The sequence below is a fragment of the Copadichromis virginalis genome, linkage group LG14 (assembly GCF_057382275.1).
Source record: "Copadichromis virginalis isolate Kocher_CV1m ecotype Utaka linkage group LG14, C_Virginalis_male_GT1.1, whole genome shotgun sequence".
Classification (NCBI taxonomy): Eukaryota; Metazoa; Chordata; class Actinopteri; order Cichliformes; family Cichlidae; genus Copadichromis; species Copadichromis virginalis.
The window spans coordinates 35,581,736-35,608,142 of NC_140631.1; the positions used below are offsets into that span (position 1 = coordinate 35,581,736).

The following is a 26,407-nucleotide window of genomic DNA, read 5'->3' on the forward strand; positions in this document are numbered from 1 at the left end:
TATTTTAAACTGTAGGATTATAAAAAGAATTGATCGAATTTTTTCATCATACATTTGCATGTTTATACTGCTGCTAGGATCATGTCTGTAATTCATACACCACATACAGTTTTTTTTCTTTGACCTGTAGAACTGTAACATATAAAATCTTTTAATTATTATTTTTAAAAAGCCTCACAGTGCTTCAGCTTTTGTCTTTTTTCTGATTTCAAGTGACTTTTGATAACTCACTGCATAACTTTTATACAAATTCCATTTCATATAAGCGTATTTTTATTCATATGAAACCTATATTCTATATCCACCCATATCCACCAAGTGGTGTAGCATTACGCTTGTGTAGTGTTGTTGCTTCCTCTGTTTCAGCCTTACCTGTTGTGTTTGTCAGATTATCATTTTAAATAATTAGCCATTCATTCGATTCTGTTTTCACACTTTATTCTGACACATCTGAGCATTTTTAATAATAGTGTTATTAAAATGAATATAATTGAATGATACTGAAAGTAAAAGGTTTTAGAATGTTTGTTTACAGAGGGGGTTACATGTATTTAATGCAAGAATGTTACATTATTAGTAGGTTCCTTTAGTTTAGAACAACCCAAATCTATTGAAATACATTTTGTCAGCAGTTATATAGGGAGCAAGCACTAAAAGCAACAATGTATTTAGCAGATTTCCTTACCTACAGATTACACTTATTTGCCTGTTCTTGTAATTGGCTTGCTAATGAGTAGATTAAGACCTTAAATGCAGTGGGTGGTCATCTGTTTTAGCAGTTGGGACAAACTAGGCAGTAAAAGGCACTTCCTGAAGCTGTCAGAAGCTACAGCAGTTGGGCATGGTCCAAGGGGTCCTAAGTAAAGGTTCCCTTTTGCTGCTGTAATATAGTGAGCGAAGGCAAAAGCAATCAACTCTGGCAGCCAGAGAAACTTCTCTGGCCATCTCAAGCTGTGGCTTTCTGTCTGCAGAGGCCTTGTGTCTGGCTTCAGGTGGATGTGGTGTGGATAAGGCAGTATTAATGAAATGCAGCGAGACAGTAGAACCTTTGTGTGCAAGAGTAATGGCTTCTGAACATGACTACCTTGACCTCATTTACGTTATGACTTTGACCATGTTTAGAGGACTTTAATCTTTTCTGGTCTCAGTGATGAATTCTCTCTTAGAGGAAAATGCAGTAATATTCAGTCCAAGACCCTTGTGCAGCTCATCTTTGTATTTTCCGTCAAGCATTTCAATCCTACGGTTGATCTTAAATAGCGTCAGGTAGTAGCTTGTCAAGTGGTACTTGATTTAGCAGCACAGAGTTGTTTTTTGATACTAATACATGTCTTAGATGAATCCCGTTGAATCAGCCGTGATAATGCTCTTTGCTACAGCTTTTCCTCTCGCCGTTATACATTCCTGCACATTCAATCACAGCAGTGTCTTGGCCATTAACCCACAGCAGGACCACTATGCCTCAGCACCCATTACTGAACCGGCATTAGAGAGTTGAGAAAAAAAATGAAGTGTCTGGTGTGAAGTGTGTGTAAAGCACAAACTGTGACTCTCTGAAGCAGTGGACGTTTACTGCTTGTGTAGGGCTGTGGCTGATATGTTAATATCACTAATTGTTTCCTAATTAGATGCGAGTCAGTGAGTCGTGTTTTAATACTCTTCAGGGATCATTACAGACATAGACGAAAATCATCTCTCCTGATAAATGACAATCAGGTCAGCTGGAATTTCAACATCAAGACAGTAGGACTGATGGAAAAATGGGGAGAGCGCCATACTGATGGCTTTTGTGCGCTGTAGTCATGTTACTTAAGCAGTGTTATTTTCAGCGCACTGCAGAGGTCCATCAAAAGTTAATTACACATTAACAGGAGATCTTTGTGGAGATTTAACATTCCCTGACAGCATGTGATTGGAGCCAATAAGGCTTAACAGACAAAACTGTACCATATTCAGATGTAAGAGTTATGGAAATATATTGAAATATAACGAGATGACTCATGCTTTAAAGGCAATTGACCTCTCTGACAACTATGCTGTTTTATTTTTTATATTACTGACAAGCAGAAAAGCTAAGATGGACACAGTGTACATACGAAAAAGGAAGGATTGGTTCAGGTTGGATTCATTTCTTGACTGGCAGGGGTTTTATATATTTCCACAGGAGGGGGTATTAACAGTCACCAGAATGAGGGACATATTCATATGCTTGCTGCACAGTGCGTAAATTTGATCTCTAATCATTTATCTCTCAGTGTAACTTTTGTAGTTTGGAGAATGGCAGTTATGCTAGATAACGGATGTGAAGAGAGGTTGTTTAGAATTTGAGGAGTTTTTAGATTCATAGTAATTTGACAGGCTCCTGATGGGATGCATATTTGCTGTGCTGTAATGTTTCCATACACCCTAACACGTCACCTCTGTTTTCCTCTTTTTGTTTTTTTTCCCTTTGCTTTTGGATTTGTGCATTGTAACCTGTAATTATCCCCCCTTTTTTGCATTAAACATCCCAAAAAGGTGTTTTGTTGTTTTTGTTTCTCTAAACCAGTGCCAGGCATTTGCCTTTTCTATTCTATCTCAAAGTCATTTCAGCTGTTTGTATTGTTCTTCCCAGCTGGGATGAGGTGGCGGAGACAAAGGCAGATGTGTCCCTGTTTGTTTTTGAAGTGTCAGAGTTAAGTCTTGCATGTGTGTGTGTGTGTGTGTGTGTGTGTTCTGCTTCTGTGTGATGTTGCCTGTGTTTGGGTGTGTTTCATTTCCCCCCCATGTGTTGTCTCTGTTTGTGGTCCACAGGTCCTCCGCTGCATTGTTCATCCGCCTCCTCCTCCCCTGTTGAGCAGCTCCATTACCCTCCCCCTTCCATTGCAGCCAATGAGAGCCAGGGAGGGTTGCTAGGTAACTGTGCGGCTCAGCCAGCCCAGGACTCTGACTCTGAGGATGAGTTTGGCCCCAATTCATTCTTAGTTAAAACTGGCTCAGGGAACCTGTATGCTCCTGCTACCGCTACTGCTGATGGTGAGTTGGTTTTCAAACTACTGTTGCTTTGTGGAGGTTAGCCTTCCCCTGCTCCTGGATATGTTGTGTTATAGGTCATGTGGATGGCTATAGGCAAGAAAATGTCCCTTTTTTCTGAGCACCATGAGAGAGAGTAGAAACTTTTGAGTCGATATGTAGCCTCAGGAAATGCACAGCACTCTCTGAAGCAAGGTCTGCAAAGTTCAGAGCCTCACACAAAGAGATGGACGATTTTGGTTCAGCAGGAGATATTTGTCACAGATATTTCTCTTCAATTTCAATGTTTGATGGTGAGAGTATCCATCTAAAAATCCCTCAAAAGCAGCTGCATGCAACCTCCACACCTCAGACAAGAAATACAAAAAAGACAGTACTGAGACAGTACTGAAGTACTGAAATGTAGTCCTTGCCATATCCTACTCTGAAGTCTGAGTGGTCTGAAGTTATGTTAAAACAGTTTTAAAATAAACACTGTCATTTTTTTTTATTTAAATAGCATAGCAAAACATGGTTTTTGAGCTAGATTGAGTCTAAAGAGTCCCAACATGATTTCTTATTAATAAATGTCAGCTAATTATTCCTCATGAAACGCAATGTCTCCTGCTGTTAACTTAACACTCACTCAGACTGACAGACTCACATGGTGTTAGGAGATGACAGAAATGTAGTGAGTGTAAAATATTTACAGTATGTTTACCAAGCAGCAGTCAGACTATGTTATTCACACTATCAGTAGTTAACTTTCAGTTATAATGATATATCTTTTTTATTTGCATGAGTTGTGTGTGCAGGTAAATGTAATTTGGCTGGTCTAGAGGCTGAAATTATGGTCATATATTATTTGTTTGTTGCTGCATTGTACTATTCTGGTTGCTACAAATTCAGAGACTTTTGCTTAGACCTTCATTTTCAGTATAAAAAGTTATTTCTTTGTGTTTATGAAACATTATGAAACTTATCACTCACATCTGCATGCTAAATAAGATGCTTTAGAGTTGTTTTAATGTCGATGTCTTTCAGCTACTGTACATCTGTTACTGGTGGAGTAAACCCAAAGGAAAATTCAAAAAATTGAAATATCTGATCAATCTTACAAATCAAATACTAAAGGGTTAGCTCACAGAGCTCCAAACTACCCCAGCTGCCTGTTTAGAAAGCCCGGAGAAGGAGCTATTAATCCCATCGCAAATCTCAACACTAATTCCTCAGTAGCAACATGCTGGTCACCCAACAGTGACATGACTGTGCTGAAGGGGACATGGGTGGGGGGAATGGCCTTTAAAGCAGCAGATTTGTCTCATAACAATGACACTGATTTGCATAGGTACATCGTTTAGGTTGGCCTCTGGCTGTCAGTAAGGGGTTGGAGACTACCGATGAGGAATGTCCCCCACCAGTAGCTTTGGTCATCTCAGGTTTTGTAGGACTGATTGTTAAACTGCAAAGTAGAGCAAGTTTCTATGTGCCCTTCATATACAATTTCATATAACAGTACACCAGAGCTCTTAATATTTCCATGCTTGTCTGTTCTGAGAAACTTGTAAATATTGCTTAGTGCTTGGCAAAATGGGCTTTGCTTGAGATTCTTCATTAATTAATGTTATTATTTAGTTCTACACAATGTTTGACAGTAAGAAGCGACGTACAGTTATATAAGAGGAAATAGCCTTTGTTCTTCAGCTAACTTAAACCACCTAATGAGTTATGTAAGCTTGTTTGTTGCCTGTCTCTTCAGTCATTCTATAGTCTTGCAGATTTTCTTTTAAAATTCAAATTTGGAGAACTGTCTGTGTAGTTTGTGTCAAATAATTAGTGGCAATGTTATCATGAGCTACATAAATGTATCTGCCATTGAGCGTGCATGAGTGTTGTATACACAAAATGACATAGCCAATATAATTAACCAGATTACACATTTCTATATTTGTTTAATTAAACATCTGGAAAAATAATTCAAATGTTTTCTGTTTTATTCTCTTTTTATGGATAAAAAAGGTTTCATGTTACTAAATGTAAATGTGAATTTGGCATGCATCTCAGGTTTCAGTGAGAATTGCATGAGCAAAAAAAAAGGTAATTTAAAAGCCACCATGGCAAAAATGACTGGAATATCAAATCAGATCTTTTTTTTAATGCAGGTCAGTTGTAGAAGACAAATTCAAAGTCAGGGTTAACAGACTGTAGCAAAATAAATAAATAACATTATTATTGGCAGCAAACAACCACAGAAAATTTGCATGCCAAAATAATTGTCTCACAGTATATCTGTTGCTCTAGAAAACAGGTGGTTTTTTTTATCACTTAAAATTACATTTGCTCAAGGTCGTCTTTGAGCCCCCATACAGGACTTAAAATGTTCTGCTAGATTTTGAACAAGTAAACACTCTCAGCAGCATATCATTATTCACATTAGTAGCTTTCAAGGCAGCAGTGTTTATTTATTTCCCTTTTTTTCCCTGTGGGGTGGGGGGAGTCCTGCTTTTATCTAGAGGAACACTGAGCAATAGTTTCTCTAAGGCTGATGAGGCTGCTCGCTGAAGCCTGCAGTTCTTTTATGAAGCATGTGTTTCACTGTGGCCCTCAGCTTTCTCTGAGGGGCTTCTTCCCGAGGAGACTGCCAGTGAGATCCCGCTGCCACACTGAGCCACAAGATCTGAGACACTGCAAACTCCCAGCATTAGCATCTCTTAATGCAAAACAGCATGGGGTCGGTCAGTGTTAGCTTTCAGCGCAGCCGGGCTCCCTGGTGAAAGGGCCAGCACACCACCACCACCGCACAGCTGACCAAGCAGGAATGCTGAGCCGGACAGAAGGCCCAGGGACATAGCTGTGTGTGAATTCAAATAAGTCTTCATTTGAACTGCTTAATCAACCCGCTGCGTCTGCAAGGACGGAGAAATGTGGTTAAAAGAGGTCACACCAGAAAGTAATTTAGCCACAGACACCGTGAGGAATAAAACTATCTGAGCCTAAATAATAATTTAATGAGCTGCACATGGCACTGCCATGCTTTGCCCCTGTTTTTCTGAGGATCTGATTTTTTTTTTTTTTACTGACATATAAAAAGAAATTGGTTTCTCTTAGTAATAGCTTCAAGTTATCAATGAACTAGAGTCAACAGACAATTTGTCCAGTTCCATTCAACTTGCTGTCCGTCAGCGTGCAGGGACTATGGATAATGCATTTTGCATACCTACATATCTTCCTTTCATTGACATAAAGTGAGATGCATTACTTCCATTGCATGATGATTGGAGACCATCTGTGCCATCTAACAAAATCTCCAACCTCTTGATGGATTTGCAGCAGAGTGACACACAGAACAGAGCATACATAAACACATGTCTTGTTCTTTCTAAGGCAGCTCAGGGAATGACAGAAAATCCATTAGATCTCAGGGTGAGAGAAGCATTTGCAAGCAAATCCTTATAGATTAAATTGCTGTAAAACTAGATTTTTCTGAATTATGTTACTAATATTTTTTTTGTTGTGTTATTAAAAACAACCACATATATTTTTTGGATAAATATATTTGCTTCCATCAAGTCTTTTCTACTTACTTGCCTCCTTTGCAAAAGCTTGTTTGGGGATCTTATATTTCTAAAATATCAACATTTTCTACCTCGGTGATGAAGGTGAAATTATAGTCACAATTCAATATGTTTTTTCCCTATTTTTCCATAGAGAGCGAGTGGAGGACTGAGCGCTAAACACATCACGTTGTTCTCGGCACCTGTTACCTCTCAAATGGGTCCAGCAAAGAGAGCTGAAATTCCCTCATGTATCTTCCATTCAGACTTCTCTAATGTCATAAGAAAAAGCAAGTCCAGCAGAGAGAACCAGCCTCTGAGAGTCAGTAGAGTGTGCAGCTTCACTGCCTTCGTGACAAATTCTATTTGTATTTTTATAGACAAATGGTACTCAACTGGAAATTTTGCGCCTGTGATTAGCCATAGGAGATGTAGCAGTAAGCAAGATTTAATGATTTATCTGGGCGCTTGATAGCTTTTGATTAATTCTGTATCGAATAGCTCACACCTCAATGCGTTGATCGGGTGTTTGGAGCATGTCATATCATTTTATTTCATCAGGTGTGACCATCACTGCCATAGATTTCATCCACTGTCCTTGTTCAGAAATACAACATCCCGCAACCCAGGTCTTTATACCGAGTGGTAAATTGAGAACCTGGCCTCTGTATGTGATTTGCCGAATGTGGCAAATGACACACACTGCAAGCACAAAATCTGGTATTATATTGATTCAGTCTATTATATATATCCACTGTATCCACTGAAATAAAGAGCTGATATAATGCTATATAACGTATAAGTTAATACTTTTATTTTAGTGCCATATAAGGTTTACATAGCACAGAATTTTCTCATCACAGAAACACCTATTTTCCGTCTCAAATGCCAAGGCAGCCAACCCAAAAATCCCAGTCTGCTCTTATTGGTTTGTTGGCTCATTTAGTGCTAAATTGGACCAGATGAAGGGATGCTCTGCTGTGACTGGTTGTCGATTTTATTGTTGTTGTTGTTGTCGAGAGTAAAATTCAAAGTTTGGCTACTGCATACACTCTGAGTATTTCATTAACAAGCTCAATACAGTAGCTCATGAGTAAATGAACATACCCAGGACTTCTCAATAACCAAGATTTCTAATCCTTAAGTAAAAATCGTAACTTTACATTAGTAGAAATATTACAAGGAGTTTGAATTATTTTGTATTCTTTTAGTTTTTTTTTTTTAGTTTTTTTTTTTATTTTACTTGTTTGTGGAACATTAACCATTAATTTTTATTTAATCTTTCCCTGAGTTTTGTGTCACTATTTTTCTACAAATGGGACAGCAGTCTCCCAGTAATTATAACATTCCACCATTAGACATCTCTCTTATTTCTCAGAGTGCAGGGTGAGGTCGTAGCTAATGAAGTGGATTTGCCTTAATTACTTGTCTAGAAAAGCATCAGGAGGCCTTAACCAGTGCATACATCTGTTAGAAAGAAAAATGAATATGCCACATTCCCAGACTGAATGGGTATCTTTAGGCTTCTGTTTTGAATGTCCTGTGAAAGTTTGGCTATGGTAACAAAGTCCTTCTCTGACTCTCTGATAACAAATGAATCTTCTTTTGTGCCAATTTTGTTGTGCAAAGCAGTTCAATAGAAAACCATTTATTTTCTTGCATCCTTTGGATAGTAGTGAATAATTGTTGCTGAATCACCACATCTGTGGGGGTCATGTTTCACTGTGCTTGGTCTCAGACGCGTTTCTTGTCTTTCTGTTTCTTTTCAGAAAAATAAGAATGACTTTCTGCCGGGCTGTTGAGCCAGGTGCGACGAGCATTTATCTTTCTCTTTATTATAATCTGTTCTACTGTGCAGCGTGCTGGGAATTGCTTATATATAAACAGGTTGGCAGGTTTGGGAAAACTTCTCAAAAAGCCAATAAAACAGTTGGAGTGGACTGTGCATGCTAAATTATCTTTTGTAATTTGCAGCTTTCAGGGTTCTCCGAGGTTCATAAAAGCATATAATTTTGGTTGTACTGCAAAACTGATTTTTAGATTGGCAAACGTGTGGACCTTGACCCCCTACTGGGCCATAAAGTACAGACTTGAGTTAAAAAACAAAAAACATTTTCAGCTTTGTAATTTTACTTTAGAAGGAAATTGCCTTTACATATGTGCATTTTAAAAAGAAATAGAAAAATTAAAGTTAGAAATTTACATGTTCTTTCAGACCTATATTCAATCCTGAACGTATAACTCATTAATAGTTAGCAAACAGCTAAAGCAGAGCAGTGGCTGCCAGGTGCTAGAAGAAGAGCTACGATGAAGAATCGGTCTCAGCAGGCAGCAGCTCATCAGAAGGGAATGCATCAGTGAAAACACAATAAAGGAAATTGTTTTAGGGGGCATATGATGATCAAAGGTTTGATTAAAGGCTGCAGAAGATTTTCAGTCGCTGATTTTTTGCAACTGCTGTCTTGAATTTAGAGATGGCTTTTCTGTGTTACAGTATCCAAAGGGAAGGTCAAAGGTGGAATACCCAACCAGAATTATTTTCCATCAGTTTTAAAACTGTTGATACATTAAGGTTTAAAATGTAAATTTAAATCTAAATATCAGAGTAGCTCAGACTTCAGAAAGTATATTTCAAATATGTTCCTCCTGTGGTCTTTAAACAGAGCGAACAAAAGAGGCAGTAGTCCTAACTATACACTGCAAGCGCATTCTGCATACTTGTATTAATTTATACTTATATTAAGTTTATGATATATTGATGTGCACCAATTTATTTTCGTGGTAATTTTTTATGTTGTAGCAAAGCTCTTAAGAGCCTTGTTATAACACTGGGGACTGTTTCTATGGTCCCCAGGTGGAACAAAAATATGTTAGAGGAATTAATCACTTGTTGCCCTACATTTACTTGATGGTCATACAGTAGGAAGTAAAGTATTTGTTTACCTAAAAGTAAATGCATTCCAGAGCAGCGATGCATTTGTCCTTGTGATATATTTCTCAGAGTATCTGTGGTGTCCCTGTAACTAATTAGCATATCCTTATTAATGGCTTTAGGGAATCAGTTACATTACTGAGCAGGAAGGAGATCATCAACAACCGTGTGGCTTTACCTCACACTAGTCCACTGCTGATAACGACTGTGGTGTGCTTCTCTTTCACTGTCTCGACTAAGCACAGAGGCAACATTGTGCAGAAGTGGAGAACTTAGTAGCCGACCATCAGTCAGTGCAGCAAATGCATCATATAGCAATTACTTCTTTCAGCGGTTCTTTTACATTAGAAAATATGTAGATTACGTGGCATTGAGCCAGGTGAAAATTTAAATGTTTTCTCTTTTTTTTGGTGATAGTTAATGGAACGTAAAGAAACAGAAACAGAAACACTAGACTGAAACAATATGAAACTGTGTATAAAATTACCTAGTGCCTTGTAAAGCAACAGCTTGTTTAAATCCTGAAAAGAAACAGGCTTGCTTAATACAGCATGGTACATTTTGTGTTGATTTCTTTTGCTGAGCCATTATTTAGCATGCCACCTCTGAACACAAGGGACTTTATACCCACTTTGCAGACTAGACCTAAGCATTGAAGCTTAATAATAATGTTTTCTGAATACCCAGTGTGCACCTTAAAAGTTCTTATTGTGCCTGCTTTGATTGACACATGTTGATATCAGAGCTTCATGTTCCTGACCCTAAAAATATCTGAAATGACTCTAAGCTTCTTGACTGGCATGAGTAGGTATCGCTTTAATGAAGGAGCTGATTATACAAAATAAGCTTTGTGTGTGTCTGTATTCTGCTCTCTCTGCTGTAAATTGGCAATTTAGTGTTGTGGATATCTGTGAAATAAAGGAGGCTTACTGCTATAAAGAAAAGCCACTCTGTGTAAAGCCGGGAGTTCATTGATTGATGAATGGCTTAGCAGATGTGGAAATAAATGGATACAGAGTGCATACAGACATTGGTCCTCTATCTCATGAATTGCACACTATCAAATAGTGAATATAAAACCACAGGGTACAATTTCTCCTTCTAGACTTCATATCTAATAGTTTTAAATCCTCTTTAAAAAGTGACAATATAGTTGGTTAAAAAAAAAAAAAAAAGAAAAGAAAAAAGAGCAAATTTTCCTGCTAAAAGCTTTGAAATGGTACATAACCAGTGGAGTCACTCTTAATCTGGTTGATTAAATCTGGATCAAATCATGAATGTGTTTCACTTAATCTGCGGCAGTTACGGGATTGAAGTTTGGAGGCAAACAAAGTATTGTTTATTTAAAAAAAACTGTGCATGCTCAAAAAAACGCTAAATGCAAATTCAGAAAAGCCCAGTGAATTGGTGTGTTTCAGGAAGAGGCCAGCTAATCTGTTTACACAGGAGTCAGTGTCTGATCTGAGTAAACTGTCACAGGTCTCTGTGGGAGGTAGAGAGAACACTCTGATAGAGGTCAGTTAGAGAAATAATGAGCAGAAGTACGACTTTTTTAACTGCGTTTTTTTGTTGGTAAGTGAAAAGGTGAAAAACTTAGTAGTTTTTGGTGTTAATTTATACTCACTGGTCAGTTTGTGATGATAAGTCCAGGCTCCTGGTACTACCAAGTTCCTTCAAAACTGCCCTAACTCTTCATGGATTCATCAACATACTGGAAACATTTTTCTCAGGGATTATGGTTCATATTCATCATCACACACTTGCTGCAGATTTCCTTGATGTGAGTCTCTCATCTCACCACATCCCAAAGGTGCTCTATTGGATGAAGATCTGGTCACTCTGGAGGCCGTTTGAGTACAATTAACTAATTGTCATGTTTATGAAACCTGTTTGAGATGATTTGAGCTGATTTGAGCTTTGTGACATGCAACATTACCTTGCTGGAAGCAGCCATCAGAAGACAGGTGGCATTTAAATGATGTCCAATTGGTACTGAGGGGCCTGAAGTGTGCCAAGAAAATATCTTATACGCCATTACACCACAAGCAGAAACCTGAATCATTGATACAAGGCAGGATGGATCCATTCTTTGATGTTTTTTTACCACAAACTCTGACTCTGCCACTGTAGAATAGCCTAATGTACTTCAGTGTGAACTTCAGTTGTCTGTCCTTAGCTGACATCAGTGGTCTTCTGCTGCTGTAGCCCATCTGCTTCAAGGGCTGATGCGCTGTGTGCACAGAAATGCTCTTCTGCATATCTTGGTTGTAACAGTTGGTATTATAGTTTATTCTGCTTGCTTATCAGTCTGGCCATTCTCCTCTGACCTCTGGCATCAACTATGCCTCTGGGCATTGTGTAGTTTTCAGACTACACTCTGTGAACCCTAGTAATGGTTGTTTGGGAATCCCAGCAGATCATCAGTTTCTGAAAGACCAGCCTGTTTAGCATCAACAATGATGCCATGAGCTTTCTTCCCCATGCTGATGCTCAGTTTGAACTTTAGCACTTTTGTGCACGTCTACATGCCTAAACACGGTCCTATGTGATTGGCTGATTTTTGCATTTTGCATTGCAGTTGGACCTAATAAAGTGACTGGTGAGTGTATGTGCTACCGAAGCTATGTCTAATCATTCATCAGTCAGAATATTGTTCCTGACTGGGTTGAAATAACACCATAAGGCGTGAAATAAGCTTTGGATTTGTCTTAACCAGTTAGTTTACACACATGAGCTTGCTTTCACAAACCTTTTGGAATGTGCATCCTCAAAGGAGCTGCCATATTCTTGCTATGCTGGCAAACAAACTGAATCTGGCTGTCTTTGATGGTGCTTTCAAAGGTAACCCAAAAGTGCCTGAAAGCAAACAGTAAATGAGTCGAATTTTTATTCTTTTAAAATATTCTTTTTTTCTTTTCTTTCAGACGGAGCCTTTCAAAATCACTCTCGGCTGCGGACGCCTCCTCTACCACTCTCCCACTCCCACTCGCCCAATCATCAGCACCATGCAGCCTCTATTAACTCCTTGAATAGGAGCAACTACACACCACGGAGCAACCCAAGTCCTGCGCCCACAGACAGCTCCGTTCCTCCTGAGGGTCCCGCCAGTGGTCAAGACTCTGGCAGTGCACAGGACAACTGGCTACTTAACAGCAACATCCCCCTGGAAACAAGGTACTGTGTAGTTTGTCTCTCAGACAATGTATAGAGAAGTTGGCATCTGGAAGACTTGAGCTGAGCTGGTGCCATTGAACTTGGTGTTTCCTCTTGTTCCTGCTGTCCGCTCCATATTAAATTACCACAGTGCTAACAAGGAGCAAAGCAATAAAATGGAAAATATCCTGCTAGGGGCAAAGGCCTATATTTGTGATGAACATGATTTTGTGGCAAACAAGAGAAAAGTGGTGCTTTTGGTTCGCCTAATACTAGGAGTCCTAACAGGGGAAGCTATTGAGTTTAAACAGCAGAGTAATTACAATCATGTTGGATAATACCAAATTATATTCAGGCTCCCGTGAGCAGGCTTCGTAGCCCCTCCACTTCAGCCCTGAGTTTTATTTATTTCATATTAATCAGCATTCATTTCTCTAGTATTTCTCAATAGGAGGCCCTTGTGTGAAGTAGGTCTGTCAAGTGTTATTGTAACAAAGGGAATATCTGGTGTTTCTTTGGATGGTCTTATTGCAAGGCGGTATGAAATTAGGAATACTGAGGCAGAATTTTCTCAACCTTCCAAGATATCAATTTAGTCTGCTAATAGTAAAAAGAAAAAAGTAATCGCCACATCACCAGCGGCACATTTCCTTAAATAAACCCTTTGAGTAAGTTGTTATGGAGAACAAAGAAAAAACCCTTTGTTTTATAACTGTTGCAATTATCTCTTCAAAGCAGTTAAGGCTAAAAACAACAGATCACAATGACAAAAAATTGCGCATACCATGATGTTATATTATATTATGTTATATTATATTATATTATATTATATTATATTATATTATATTATATATAAAAGTGAATAGTTTGTAAATGTAAATAAATGCAGCAATTGCATTTCTGTTTCTTATAGGTAAAAGTGTTATAACAAATAATCAAGAATGAGCAAAACCCACAGTTCTGGCCAATGACAGGTGGATTCTTCATATATATTTATACTGTTTAGAACAGGTAGTACCCTAGTGAAGGTGTCACTGAATAATGATTGATATCGATCTTGTCAAGCTGTTAGACAAGTACTGTTCAGGCTTATTATAATTTGGTTGGTCAGCTCAGATTCTGTCAGTAAACTATGATGAGCTGAGAGAGGACAGAATTTCTTTCCTCCATTTATATCGCTTTCTCTGAACATTTTTCTGAATTCTGACTCGAAAAAATCAGCTCAGAAAGTGTGCACAAGTAACAGTAGCTATTTGTTCTTAGCTGCCGCATAGCTTTATGTACAAAAGTTAAGGTTTGAATATTGTAATTTATTTCTTCTGTTTTTTGAAAATGTTACATAACAGCGTCCTCAGTTTAAATGTTGCCAATATTTTTAATATATTCAGAACTTATTAAAAACCACTGGTCTGTGTGATAAAATACATTGCCATAAATTAAATAGCTGTTGACAGGAAAATAGCTAATAGCTAATTTGGCGTGGCTAACAAACCAGTCTTGAACAGACTTATTGTCTCCTCTTTCAGTTTTTGTGAGACGCTTCAGTCAACAGGAAAATGAGAATCAATTTCAGCTGGTAGAAGGACAGTTAGTTGTATAATGAATGATTACACATCATCCAGCTCCAGTTAATCCCGTACAGGTATTCCCTGTGGAACAGAAAACAGATGGTGAGGAGAGGCTAGACTACAGAATCGAGTCTGTATAACCTATTGCATTGAAGGAAAAAAATGACACCTAGCAAAGTTCCAATAAGGAAACTGAAACCATTAGCAATATCCGCATGGACCCTGCAATATTAAATGTCACTTTTACTAAGTTAATAGTATTAAAATGGCCCTCTCTTGTCACTTTTGGGAAATTTAATTTCACTGATAAATTCAGCACTGGTATATTTCTGCCGTGCTTTAGCACTGGAAAAATGCCAGCAGTTGGTTGGCCCTGTCCAGCTTCACCATTTTTTTTCTGCCAAGTTTCTGCCAAGTATTTCTTTCTTCGTTAAAAGTAGCATTCTTCCCTAGAACACAAGCTTTAAAGACTATGAACAGATTTTACTGCTGGCCGCAGAGGAGACTGGGATCAAAAACAAAGCTTTTCTCTTGTACCATGCAACGTGTTCAGCCTGCCCATTGCATGTGGACAGTTCATTTCTCCATTGCATTGCTGCTGTATTTCCTTATGGAACAGAGCTCTCATTTGGGGGGGGCAGTGAGACATGAGACTCTAGAAATGTTTGCTGAAAATGTGTTTTAAGACATGTAGCAACCATTAAATGGGGGGGAAAAAGTAGCAGTTAAGGATACTAATCAGTATAAAGGCTATGAAACCTCAGTGATGATTTTCATTAGACTTAGAGTAGTATTTGTGTGTAATAGACTTTAAGGTTCTTATTTGTAAGTGATGCATTGTTTTCTTCCAATCACAACCTTAAAGGAGCCAGAATACTCTAATGTTTATCAGAGAAGAGCAAGACGCTTGCAGAGAAGGGCAGGGCTCGTACAAAACAAGGTATGGCAGTGTCCAAATGAGGGGCATAAGACAGGTAGATGTTATTTGTGTCACACCTTTGTAGAAGTAGTTCCATAAGGGCCTTGGTTGTTTTGTTTTTTTGTCCCATACTGTCCATCTTGAGCTCCATTTGTCAGTTGTTGATGTTGCTTGGTGATCACAAGTTGTATTGGCCTTTCTGTATTTCTTGCACGCATGTCTCACACTAGCTTCATATCCATCTTTCCACCTGTGTGTAGAAACATAGCAAAGCAGACATTCCTAGAGACTTTACAGGACAACCTCATTGAGATGGACATTCTGGCATCAGCACGCCACGATGCCTCGTACAACGACGGGTATGTTGCATGTTTGCTATCTGGCTCAGACTACTGTCAGGATCTGCTTTGCCATGAAAACAATAGATGCCTGCACTATTTTCCATCGAGCATCCTCTGTTTTGAAACACTGTCAATCATCTGTGTACATCTCCTGCAGTGTTACAATCCTTGCTGTATTTGTCCCTTCCCTGTTTTAATACAACTAACAATTTGCATCGAGTAACATTGTTGGATTGTATTGCTTTTGAATAATGGTAAACACGACTGCTGTGTGGAACACAGTTGCCCATGCTGTCTCCTGTTGCTTGAATAGGACATGTGAGAGATCTGTCCTGATATGTATAAATAAAATATAGTCTCGGTGACTTTCCACATCATACATTGTAATATGACATTCAATCACGCTCATGTCACTGTTGCTCGAGAGCTTCTTGTATGCTTGTCAGTAAAATGGCCTTGACAACAGTGCCGCTGCCACTGGCTCTCTGATGGGCTGATCATCCGGCACTTGGACATGTAGCTGTACACGTTTTCTGAGATAGCCAGCCATGTTCTTCAAGGGCGAATAAATCTGCTCAACTCCATGCTGAAACCTTATATAATGTATCTCTCCTCTACGTAGCCTTGACACATGGTTACGGGGAATTACTCCTCTCGCAACGGATGGAATATATAAACAAGAGCGAGCTGTGGTCACTCGTCCTCTGAAAGAGATTTAATATAGATTCACAGTTTCAGCTGTTTCAACCCGAAATGCCTTAGTTTTCTCACTAATCTAGCATGACTATGGTAACACTACTGAATGTGCTTGGTATTACTTACCACTGGAAAGGGCCGTACCTGGATAGACAGTAACCTGCAACGTTATGGTCATGAGCACCTAGTGTTTCTGTTAGAACTAACAAGCAAATGTATTTTCCCAGGCACTTCCTATTCAAACCAGGTGGAACATCACCAATGTATTGCACAACTTCACCAGGATACCCTTTGACCTCCAGCACAGTTTACTCGCCTCCTCCACGACCTTTGCCTCGAAACACCTTCTCTCGACCTGCCTTCAGCCTGAAGAAACCCTATAAGCACTGCAACTGGAAATGTGCTGCTCTCAGTGCCATCCTCATCTCAGTAACACTGCTGTTCCTGTTAGCCTACTTCATCGGTGAGTCACCTCTGACACTCTCATACACCAAGACGTATACCTCTGTCAGTCACTTCCAAACCCCGCCCCTCACTTGAATGCAGACATAGGATGAATACATACTTTATCATTTCCTTCTGTCATCCATTTCAATAGTGATGAATCTGTCCTCTGCACCTTATATAAGCATGGTTATATAGGGACTCACAGATTGACTCTTTGCCCACACAATTTGTCTAAAGAAACATTATCATTCATAGATTGGACTGACTGAATCTGCAGACAGGCAATCCAGTGTCTTGCTCTTGCGAATAGCCAGGATGTGAAATAAATTAATAAGACATCAGCCATCACACGAGAGAGGGCTGCACATTTAGAATATTCATCTTATTTCATTTAAGATTCCCTAAACAGCATTCTCAGGTCCCAGCTGGGTAAGGACTATCAGATAAGTTTTGCTATTAAATCATTTCTGCTCATTTTGACTGCTGTCCTCCCCTAAGGCATTGATATTCATATCCGGTCATACTGTTTTCATTTCTGTGATCTATATACACTAGAAGTGTTTACACAGCATTTTGGTTGCAAATAATCACAAAAAGACAGAAATGAAAGGATAAAATATTAAAGTATATGTGGGGGGTTCCTGTAAGCAATCTCCATATCAATCAAGCGATCTTGCTTCAGCTTCAGACTGTCACAAAGCAACTTCCTGATGTTTAAAACAATCATTCCCAACAATTTAATTTGCCACATCTTGACATATGGAGAATTTCTAGAGGAGAGCAAATGTTTTTAGAACTTAGCTAACTATAACGTATGAAGCTAATGTCTTTGTTCTTGGATAGTAGAAGGATTCGTAAAACTGTGGATAAATTAAATGCCAGTGGCAGCCCTGTTGGTACATTCAAGGTCACTAACAACATATTTGGAGTTCAGTCTAAATTAAGTAAGCTACAGGTTGACTGAGTTATTACTATAAACTAGGCTATGTTTGGGGTTCATGAACAAGGAGAAAAGATCATGTTTGAAACAAAGTGTCAGAGGTTCTGTATTACAGTGAGAAGTCATTTAAAATTTCACAAAAAGGTTTGTTTGAATTGTGAATTTAAATATTGTCATTGCCTTGATTAGCAGATATTTCCAACAGTCTGCTGATTGGAATGAAAAACAAGCAACAGCTTTTGTAATTAAGTAATGAAAGATCACTGTAACCCACAAATAAAAAAAGGAGTTGATACACATTTCCGTTTAATTTATTTTTACCATATTATGTACATCTGGTTTACTGTGAATTTCTGCTTAATATACAGATGGCTACACTGTTGAATTTAAGTCTTAAATAGAAAAAGGAATAATTCATTGTGAAGGATGGCGAGAACGCTGTTCATTTGCATGAAGTTGATGAAAGAAATCTTGATAGTTCTGCTGGGTGTCACAAGGGAGATACATTTTATGAAGGTTATTTGTTGTAGATACACATTAGGAAGTAACAACCACAAAAGCTATCATTAATTCTTCTCTTTAAGAACACACAAACTAAAATGTGATTATTATTTTTGTTACCAGAACCATTTAAACTGAACTGTGCTGGTGTTAAAAAAAACACACGCAAACTGTTTGCTGCTCATATTATCTACATCTACTTGTTTTAAATTGGTAGGCAATTTAATATGACCAATTTTAGTTTGGTTTTCTTTTGGCATCACCGGTGTAATTTGGATGTTAAAGTAGAGATACAATTTGTGTCTTCTGCTTGTGACCTGGCCAAAAGCCAAAGATCCCCATCAGTCTGATGGTGCTTAATCAGACTCTGTAATTATAGCCTGCAAAGCTCAGGCCATCTCTCAATGCACCACAAGTAAACATGTTGGAGACCAAGCCTCACCCTAAGATCAGAATTTCAAATCAAGAACGTGGGTCATATTTAATTAAAAGCTTGATGAGAAAATACATTTAATTCCAAGTGCAATTAATTATTGAGGTCTGTAATTGGGAACTCTGGGTGAGATGTCTAATGAACCCAGTTATGCCTTGTGACAGATGTTTTGACATGTAGCACAGTTTTATTTTTTCACAGCTGTGTAAATTGGAACATTTTGAAGTGCAAAAAGGTTGGGAGTTTAAGGTGCCACCATATTGTCTCAGTGGTTGCTTTCTCATTAGCACATTTTTATATATTTCTCATTTTAAGGTCATCAGTATCCTCTTGTGTTCCCTTCCATTCACCCTGGGTATCTAACTAAGCACAATTAGGCTGGTCCCCATCTATTGTTAGACTTTAAGGTCATCCAACCCGGTAAAAGGCTCTGTAGCCCCGGTCATACCTGTTTGTATGTCTTTCAATACCTCCCAATATCTTAGCAATCAATTACTTTTATAGTGAATTATTTTCCACAGCCAAAAAACGTTTTTTCCCTTCGTTGAAACCCCTTTTTGATTTAATCCTAGAATACACAATATAGATTCAAAGTCCTATATTTATGTGTAATGATAAACACCTGTGCTACAGTAATATTTGAATATACTATTGTTTTTTTTCTTTGTCCTATGCAGTATCAATTAGTCATTGCATTTACAACTACATAATATGTGCTTTTTTGGTATATTAACAAACATTAGTTAGAACACAGGTATAGAGAAACAGACAGATTGTGTTTAAATTCAAAGAGCAACAATTGGAAGTATTCATTTTACCACTTAAACATGATTTATACAGAACATCAGAAAAAAGCATCAATATGAATTTTTGCAGGTTTTAGCTCAAGGTCTTAGCTTTTTGGTAATTTCTTTGTTCCATCAGGCACTCAGATTGGATGGATGCTTTGATGTGATGTCTTTTTTCCATCCCAGCTGGCATTAATATTTTTTTCTGCACTGAACTAAGCAACACTGAAATTGCTATTTAGTCATAAATGTATTTGGTCAGTTTGCCATTCACTGAAAACATGCGCATTGTAGCACATTATGCTGCAGGTATGAAACAAATCCATTTTTCATGTTTCGTTAGTTTCTTTTTATTTATTTATTTTTTTAATTAGTCCAGTATCACGACATGGATGAAAGATGAGTCTCCTTAATACATTAGTATGAAGATTATGATGCACTGACAATAAAGCATGGAGAGCGTGACCAGAGTAAAAATCCTAAAGCAGTGATACATCAGGGTTCAATATTAAACAATGCCAAAATGGGAGGATATATTTGGTATATTCCTTTATGAGGTGAGGCATGTATAGTTGATTTAACACTCTGAAGTGGCTTCTAGGCTTTGTTTTATTTATTTGCTTCAGCGTTACACCGAAAAGTTGCATGTTTTGTAATTAAAATGTTCCCCAGCAGCCAACATGATCTTGCTCAAAGACCATAGAAAGGTGTTTCTATATGTTTAGGTAAGATATGAATCACCAAAGGCTGCTCCTGAACACATAAAGATTGATTGGCCAGATGGCTGAAACATTTTTCAATCCAGGGTATCTGAGATTGCACACTACAGCGCGCTTCTTTGAAACACCACATAATACACAGCATCTTCTCAATATAGCATCCTTTGAACTATGCGCTAATTGGAAAGTGCTATGATCAGAGGACTGAAGAGTTTATTTCTGTGGCAAATCACAGATAGCAATACGGTTTGACTTCCTCAGATTGGCTGAGAAGTCTTCTACTACAGTACCTCTGCCTCCTAATTGGCACATGGCGTGACTCAACTTCCTGATAAGTGAAAGGAAGGCACAACATGTGCTCAGGACAAAATGGACAGTCCTATAAAGCACAATACTCGTGACAGGTCAGCGGCATCATTGGAATATAGACACAGCGTGTCAGTGCCAGCGGCTGTCATGTTAGAAGTACCTTGTTATTCCTACTACCTGTCTTTAGTTTGCAGGCAGTTGCAGCAGCCATATTACTATCATTGCACAGTGTTTGCAAAGTTTGAAAGGCAAGCAAAACCAAATTAGGAGGCCTCTCCACTGGCTCAGGTCCAGTGCTCTGCATATCATAGATACCACGAAGGCGCTGAAGTAAATCTTTAAGGATGGGAGAGGGAGGCTCTTTAACCATTTTCCATTAGGGGCCTCAGGGACAGATGGGATGAAGAACGGGGCTCACAAAGACGTGATTACTAGGACACTTGGAACGACATTGTGCCTGGTGACTTTGTGATTGTTCAGCAACGTACACTGACTCTTTCCATTTTGCCAGTCAGTGTTGAGCTACAAATCAAAGGAATGTCATTCTGGAACTTACAAAATGGCAAATAAAGCCATCTGTCTCTTCTATGGTTGCCTTCCACGGACACAGTCACTTCCACAAGCACTGGGCATGCACAGAACAGATGCTGGTATTGAAGATGAACTTTTATCATGTTAGGGAATGTTTGCATTGTGGTTTCCCTGATAACCACTCCATTGCTTGTTGTCTTTATTCACAAATCCATGCAAATATTTTAGTGAGCATTTGGTACTGCTTAACAAGTGTGCCGAATAAATTATTAAGGACTCTTAAATACATCATGCGCATGCAGTTCTAGACTTAATATAATGCCAGTTGCTTAATGATGCAAACCGGGGGATTTGTGTCTAAAACCCTTTTGTTTTTACTCTGATGAAGACACAATCATCTTCTAGTCCTTTGTTTTTGGAGGGTTTCTGACCGTGGCCTAACGAGCTAATGCTGGAACTGTATAGTTGTAGAGGACCCTTTTCAAATAATGTATTCTCCCGCTTCATTATTATTATTGTTGTTATTATTATTATTATTATTATTATTATTATTATTATTATGGTAACCAGTGGTAACCACTTTTATCTGATAGCAGGTTGATTCTTGGTGCAAACTCCAGTCTCTGTGCTAGCGTGGGTTTCCTCCCACAGTCCAAAGACATGTTTGTCTGTCTCGCTGTGACGGACTGGTCACCTGTCCAGGGAGTACCAACATCTCTTGACCTATGCCAGATGGGATGGGCTCCATCCCCCTGGTAACACTAATCTACTCAGGCAGTTAAGAAAATGGGTACATAAAGTTAGTTGTAAGCGAAATCCAGACCAGTACAAACATTAGTCTCGTTATTCTCATTTTGATTCTTTTTCGAGTAAATGCAGTAAATTGACAAACAAATTTCTGTCACAGTCATTGTTATTCTTAGTTCTTGCCGTAATCTTATAAAATGACTATCAAATTTCTCCCCAGCAAAAAGATTACAAGAAATCAGTTTGACTTTTGTTTTGTGAGCTATTAATGTTATTATTATCTGTTTTGTATGAATAATCCTGAAATGCTTATGGACATGACTCTGTGCGCTTATAACGGGGAAACAGAAATGAAGAAAACAGCGTTGTGCTGTAAAATTGTCAGTTAATTTCTCTCCTCATAATTTAATTGCATTATAATATCCTTGAGGAGCTTAAGAGAACCAGCTAAACAATAAAACAGCTATATCGAGTTTCTTGGCCTTTTCTGCTGACTGTTTACTTCAATATTGGCTTTTGCCTTGCTAAGCTTGCCTTGTCCATTCTTTTATTGGTAATCTGTCATGGTCGGCCCCTCCTCCGTCTGTCCTGCGCTTTAGTGCCATTGTTCCAAAGGACATTTCTTTTGTCGACCTTGTAAAATATCCGTGTGCTTCATTCAGTCTGTTCACATTGAAACACCCCTGGTGTCTCCCTGCTGATTTGTTTTTTCTTTGTCCTAACCGTCCCCTAGTTTTGCAGGGGACTGTAACGGTAATGTGCTTGGAAAAAATGGTACTCCAGTGTTGGTGTGGTGAGACAGATGTTGTCCCATGGGGTCAAGATAGCATTCATCTTGTGATTTTACTACTCAGCATTTTGCGAAAAAGCCTGTTAACCATTAAACCAGCTATTGTTCCTTATTCTATGTACTTCCTCTTCCCACCTTGCAGCTGACACCTTCATTATATTAAGCAAAATGAAAAAGAAGCAAATAATAATAGTTCTGTGAGAACATTAAGGTTATACGTTTTCAGCTTAGCTATAATCCAACTTTAAAATGGTTCTTAGCATGAATAAATTCTGAAATTGTCTTATATTTCACATTTCAGCCATGCACCTTTTTGGATTAAACTGGCACCTGCAACCCATGCAGAGACAGATGTATCAGCTGTCAGAGGACAATATAAGTGGCCTAACCTTTCCTACAGACCTGAGCTTGCCACCACTTGGCAGCACAGGCTTGGAAATACATGACCGCAAAGGAAAAGATGACAGTAAGTACAGTTTTTATCAGAATAACTTCCATCCATCCATCCATCCATTCGCTTCCGCTTATCCTTTTCAGGGTCGCGGGGGGCGCTGGAGCCTATCCCAGCTGTCATAGGGCGAGAGGCAGGGTACACCCTGGACAGGTCGCCAGTCTGTCGCAGGGCTAACACATAGGGACAGACAACCATTCACACCTAGTGGCAATTTGGATTATCCAATTAACCTATCCCCACAAGTTGCATGTCTTTGGACGGCATAACACAGGACAGAATAACTTATTTTATTTAAAAAGACATATGTTTTTTCTGAATGGTACTCGCTATAAGTAAATAATCTTAAATGTAGCTGTTCTTGTTTTGATGATGAATTCTTGCACATTCATTTGTGAAAGTTTTTCAGATCTCAAAGTTTTAAAGATGACATTTCAGAGCTCTTGTGAGTTTATTATTATTTTGTCATCCAGTTTCACATTTTGTTCACTTGTCTCCATGGCATGGAGAGATCTGCATTGTAATCCTGTGAAAGTTGTTGTAAGTGGGAAAGTGTTATTTGTTCCTGGAGGGAGAAAATGGAGCAGCTTAAGGGACTGAGTATCCAGGGGCTGGAGGGGGATTAGCCACTCTGTCCCCTTCAGAACGGATGTGAGCCTTTCATCTCCTAGCTCGGGCTGCCTTTCCTGGCAGCCAAAGAAAGCATGTGCTCACCCAACGGTACCAACTGCTCAACTCAAAAAAGTTTGCTCTGTTCCATTCCTGAACAAATGCGCCCAGATTTAACCATGTGATTTGCCACTGGCATACCACAATAGGTAGAAGATAGAGCTATTACCATATAAATGAATCCAGGAGTTGTCTTTTTCATTTACTGGGCAGCAGAAGTGTGTTTAGCTTGCCATCATGACTATAACAAAGCTCAGACTCTGCACAGCACCAATTGCTGATAGGAAATCAATAACTATAGTTTTCTAAATAAGTTAAAGTTTGCTCTGCTATCGCTGGAAACAATGCTGGGCTATCTAATGTTTTATCAAGGTGATTTGTACAATGTCGAAATTTGATATCGTTCTCTCTTTCTGGTTCTCGTGTTTCCATCAGAGCACTATGCTGTAGCTTATCTTGCAGAAGAAAATAGCATTTATTTAACCATGAGGCCCATTATCACTTGTCCCGGGTTATGATTTATTTAAACAGCCTGATGAGTACAACCATTAATGTGCTGCATAAATACGCACACACGCCAACATGTGGAGAATGTGCCTGTGTGCTGCAGCATTATGTAAAACCCAAATCTGGGAGACGGAGAGTGTGTCCTGTATACTCTGATAAAACCAACTGCCACTGATTGACTTTTGCGAAGACTTCCATCTGGTGTGCCATGTGTAACCCTAAGTGTCCTAGGGGTAGTTTGTATGGATGCCTGTTTTAGGCGACTCCACAGCTGAAATTAGCTCATCTACATGTGCAAACAGATGTTGCCCTTTCCGCAGAGTCCAATAAGTTGTATTATGGAGCATATGGACAATTTTTAGCAGTAGATGCGCTAATACCTGAGTGGGTAGTAGCATTAGAAATCCCTCTTTTCTATAATTACAATTTTCACTTTATTACTTTTCCTTTTTACTATCAAAGTACTGATGCATTTCTGTTTTATCAAGTATTTTCAGTCCCATACCCCTGCAAACATATGTACTTTCTTTTATGTAATACAATGTTACAATGTAAAGGTGGGATTATGTGTAACATGTAAGGCAGGGGTGCCCAATCCCAGTCCTCGAGAGCTACCGTCTTGCAGCTTTTAGATGCATCCTTGCACCTGAATCAAATGAATGGCTTGTTATCAGGCCTTTGCCAAACTTGATGGCATGCTGAAGAGGTAATCAAACCATTTGATTCAGCTGTGTTGGAGTAGGGATGCATAGCTCTCGAGGACTGGATTGGGCACCCCTGATGTAGGGTTTATAAAGCACCTTGAGGCAACTGTTGTTGGATTTGGTCATATATATATATATATATATGACCAAATCCAACAACAGTTTGGCAACTCAATATTAAATTGAGTTGAATTAAAGTATAAAGACAGAATGCAATAACTTACTTATCACTGAAATTCAGTGCTTAATAGAAAATAGGACCTAGTGAAAAATACCAAATATTGCGGCTGATTGATAATAAAAACAAAAACACAGGGCAAAGGGACATATTTGCAACTTTCTGGCATTACCTTGTCTTTTAATTGCACAGCATTTACTATAGTTTCAAAGAAATACACATTTTTTTTCCATTAATAAGTGATTTTTAGTTACTTAAAAATTCACAATGTCTTTATATTTTAGCACCCAAACTTTTTAATAAAGTGAAATAAGCCAGACCTTTCATGAAAAGGTCATTGTCTGGATGGAAGCATTTGTTGCTTCAAAACCTGCATTTGTTGTTCAGCGTTTATAGAGCCTTAGCTGAAGTTTCATCTGTGCACTAATCCACCTCCATATCATCATGGATGCTGGCTTTTTCGGTTGAGTTTGAGCATTAATGATAAGCCAGATATTTCTCCTCCTCTTTAGCGCAAATACATATATATCAAGTACATTTGATAATGGTTTGATTATTTGATGATGTGTATATATATAGTATTCGCTGGATTCTACTAATTGTTCAATAATCGATTGAACAACTGATCATGAAATCCCCTGTTTTATTTTCTTAATAGTTCGTCCTTTGCATTGAGTTTTTATACTTCACAACTTTTGTTTTGTTGCACTTGTCCCCAATTTTTTGAAACATGGTGATAGCACCAAACCAAAAAACACTATCTCCGTTCATGATACAATTTTTTGTACTGAAATGAATAATGCTATCTCATGTTGAAATGTATTTTATCGTGATCATGATCATCATTTCTTTTTAACAAAAATATTTTTTCTATTTGCCATATCAGAAGACTCAAAACAGGACACTTCAAAAAGTAACTGGATTTTTGTTTGAAGACTATATTTTCTTTCTTTTGTGCTCTCCCCTCTAGTGGAATTGTGACTGAAATTGCTGGCAGTGGTCGGAGGGTTCATTCATTATATTTTTTCACTGGCTGTCAGCGGCGTGATTGAATATCTGTGATATGGTCAGACTATCATGCTCCAGCAGACTGAGTCCCTCTGCCATCCACATGGTGGATTAATGGTGTGATCTCTTTGACCGATTTACTTTGTGTGCAATGCAGGCAAATTGGACAGCTTGTTCCCAGATGACAGCTATATAGATATGGGAGAGATTGACGTGGGGCGTAAGGTCGCACAGCAGATTCCTCCTGGTATCTTCTGGAGATCCCAGGTCTTCATTGATCATCCCATGTACCTAAAGTTTAATGTGTCCCTAAGTAAAGATGCCTTAGTGGGGATCTATGGAAGGAGAGGTCTTCCTCCATCACACACACAGGTAGGCAATATTTACATGTCACTGATGCTGTTACAGTAAATGTATTCTACTGCACTTATTAATAGTATGACAGGTGAGTGCAGAATCTAAATGGTCGATGCACTTAGCATGTTTGAATGTTTGCGATGCCAAATCGCGTTACTCAATGTTGTGTTTTGT

The 26,407-nt window shown here is 38.6% G+C and overlaps 1 protein-coding gene across 1 annotated transcript in view; it reads left to right on the forward strand.

Annotated features, from left to right (window-relative positions):
* tenm4 (teneurin transmembrane protein 4) overlaps positions 1–26,407 on the forward strand; it is a 147,307-nt gene that overhangs the window by 53,188 nt on the left and 67,712 nt on the right. The window contains exons 4-10 of the mRNA XM_085430647.1: positions 2,794–3,015; positions 12,402–12,651; positions 15,064–15,138; positions 15,378–15,476; positions 16,382–16,617; positions 22,661–22,825; positions 26,034–26,248. Of these exons, the coding sequence (XP_085286773.1) occupies positions 2,794–3,015; positions 12,402–12,651; positions 15,064–15,138; positions 15,378–15,476; positions 16,382–16,617; positions 22,661–22,825; positions 26,034–26,248 (1,262 nt within the window). The remainder of the gene's footprint in view (positions 1–2,793; positions 3,016–12,401; positions 12,652–15,063; positions 15,139–15,377; positions 15,477–16,381; positions 16,618–22,660; positions 22,826–26,033; positions 26,249–26,407) is intronic.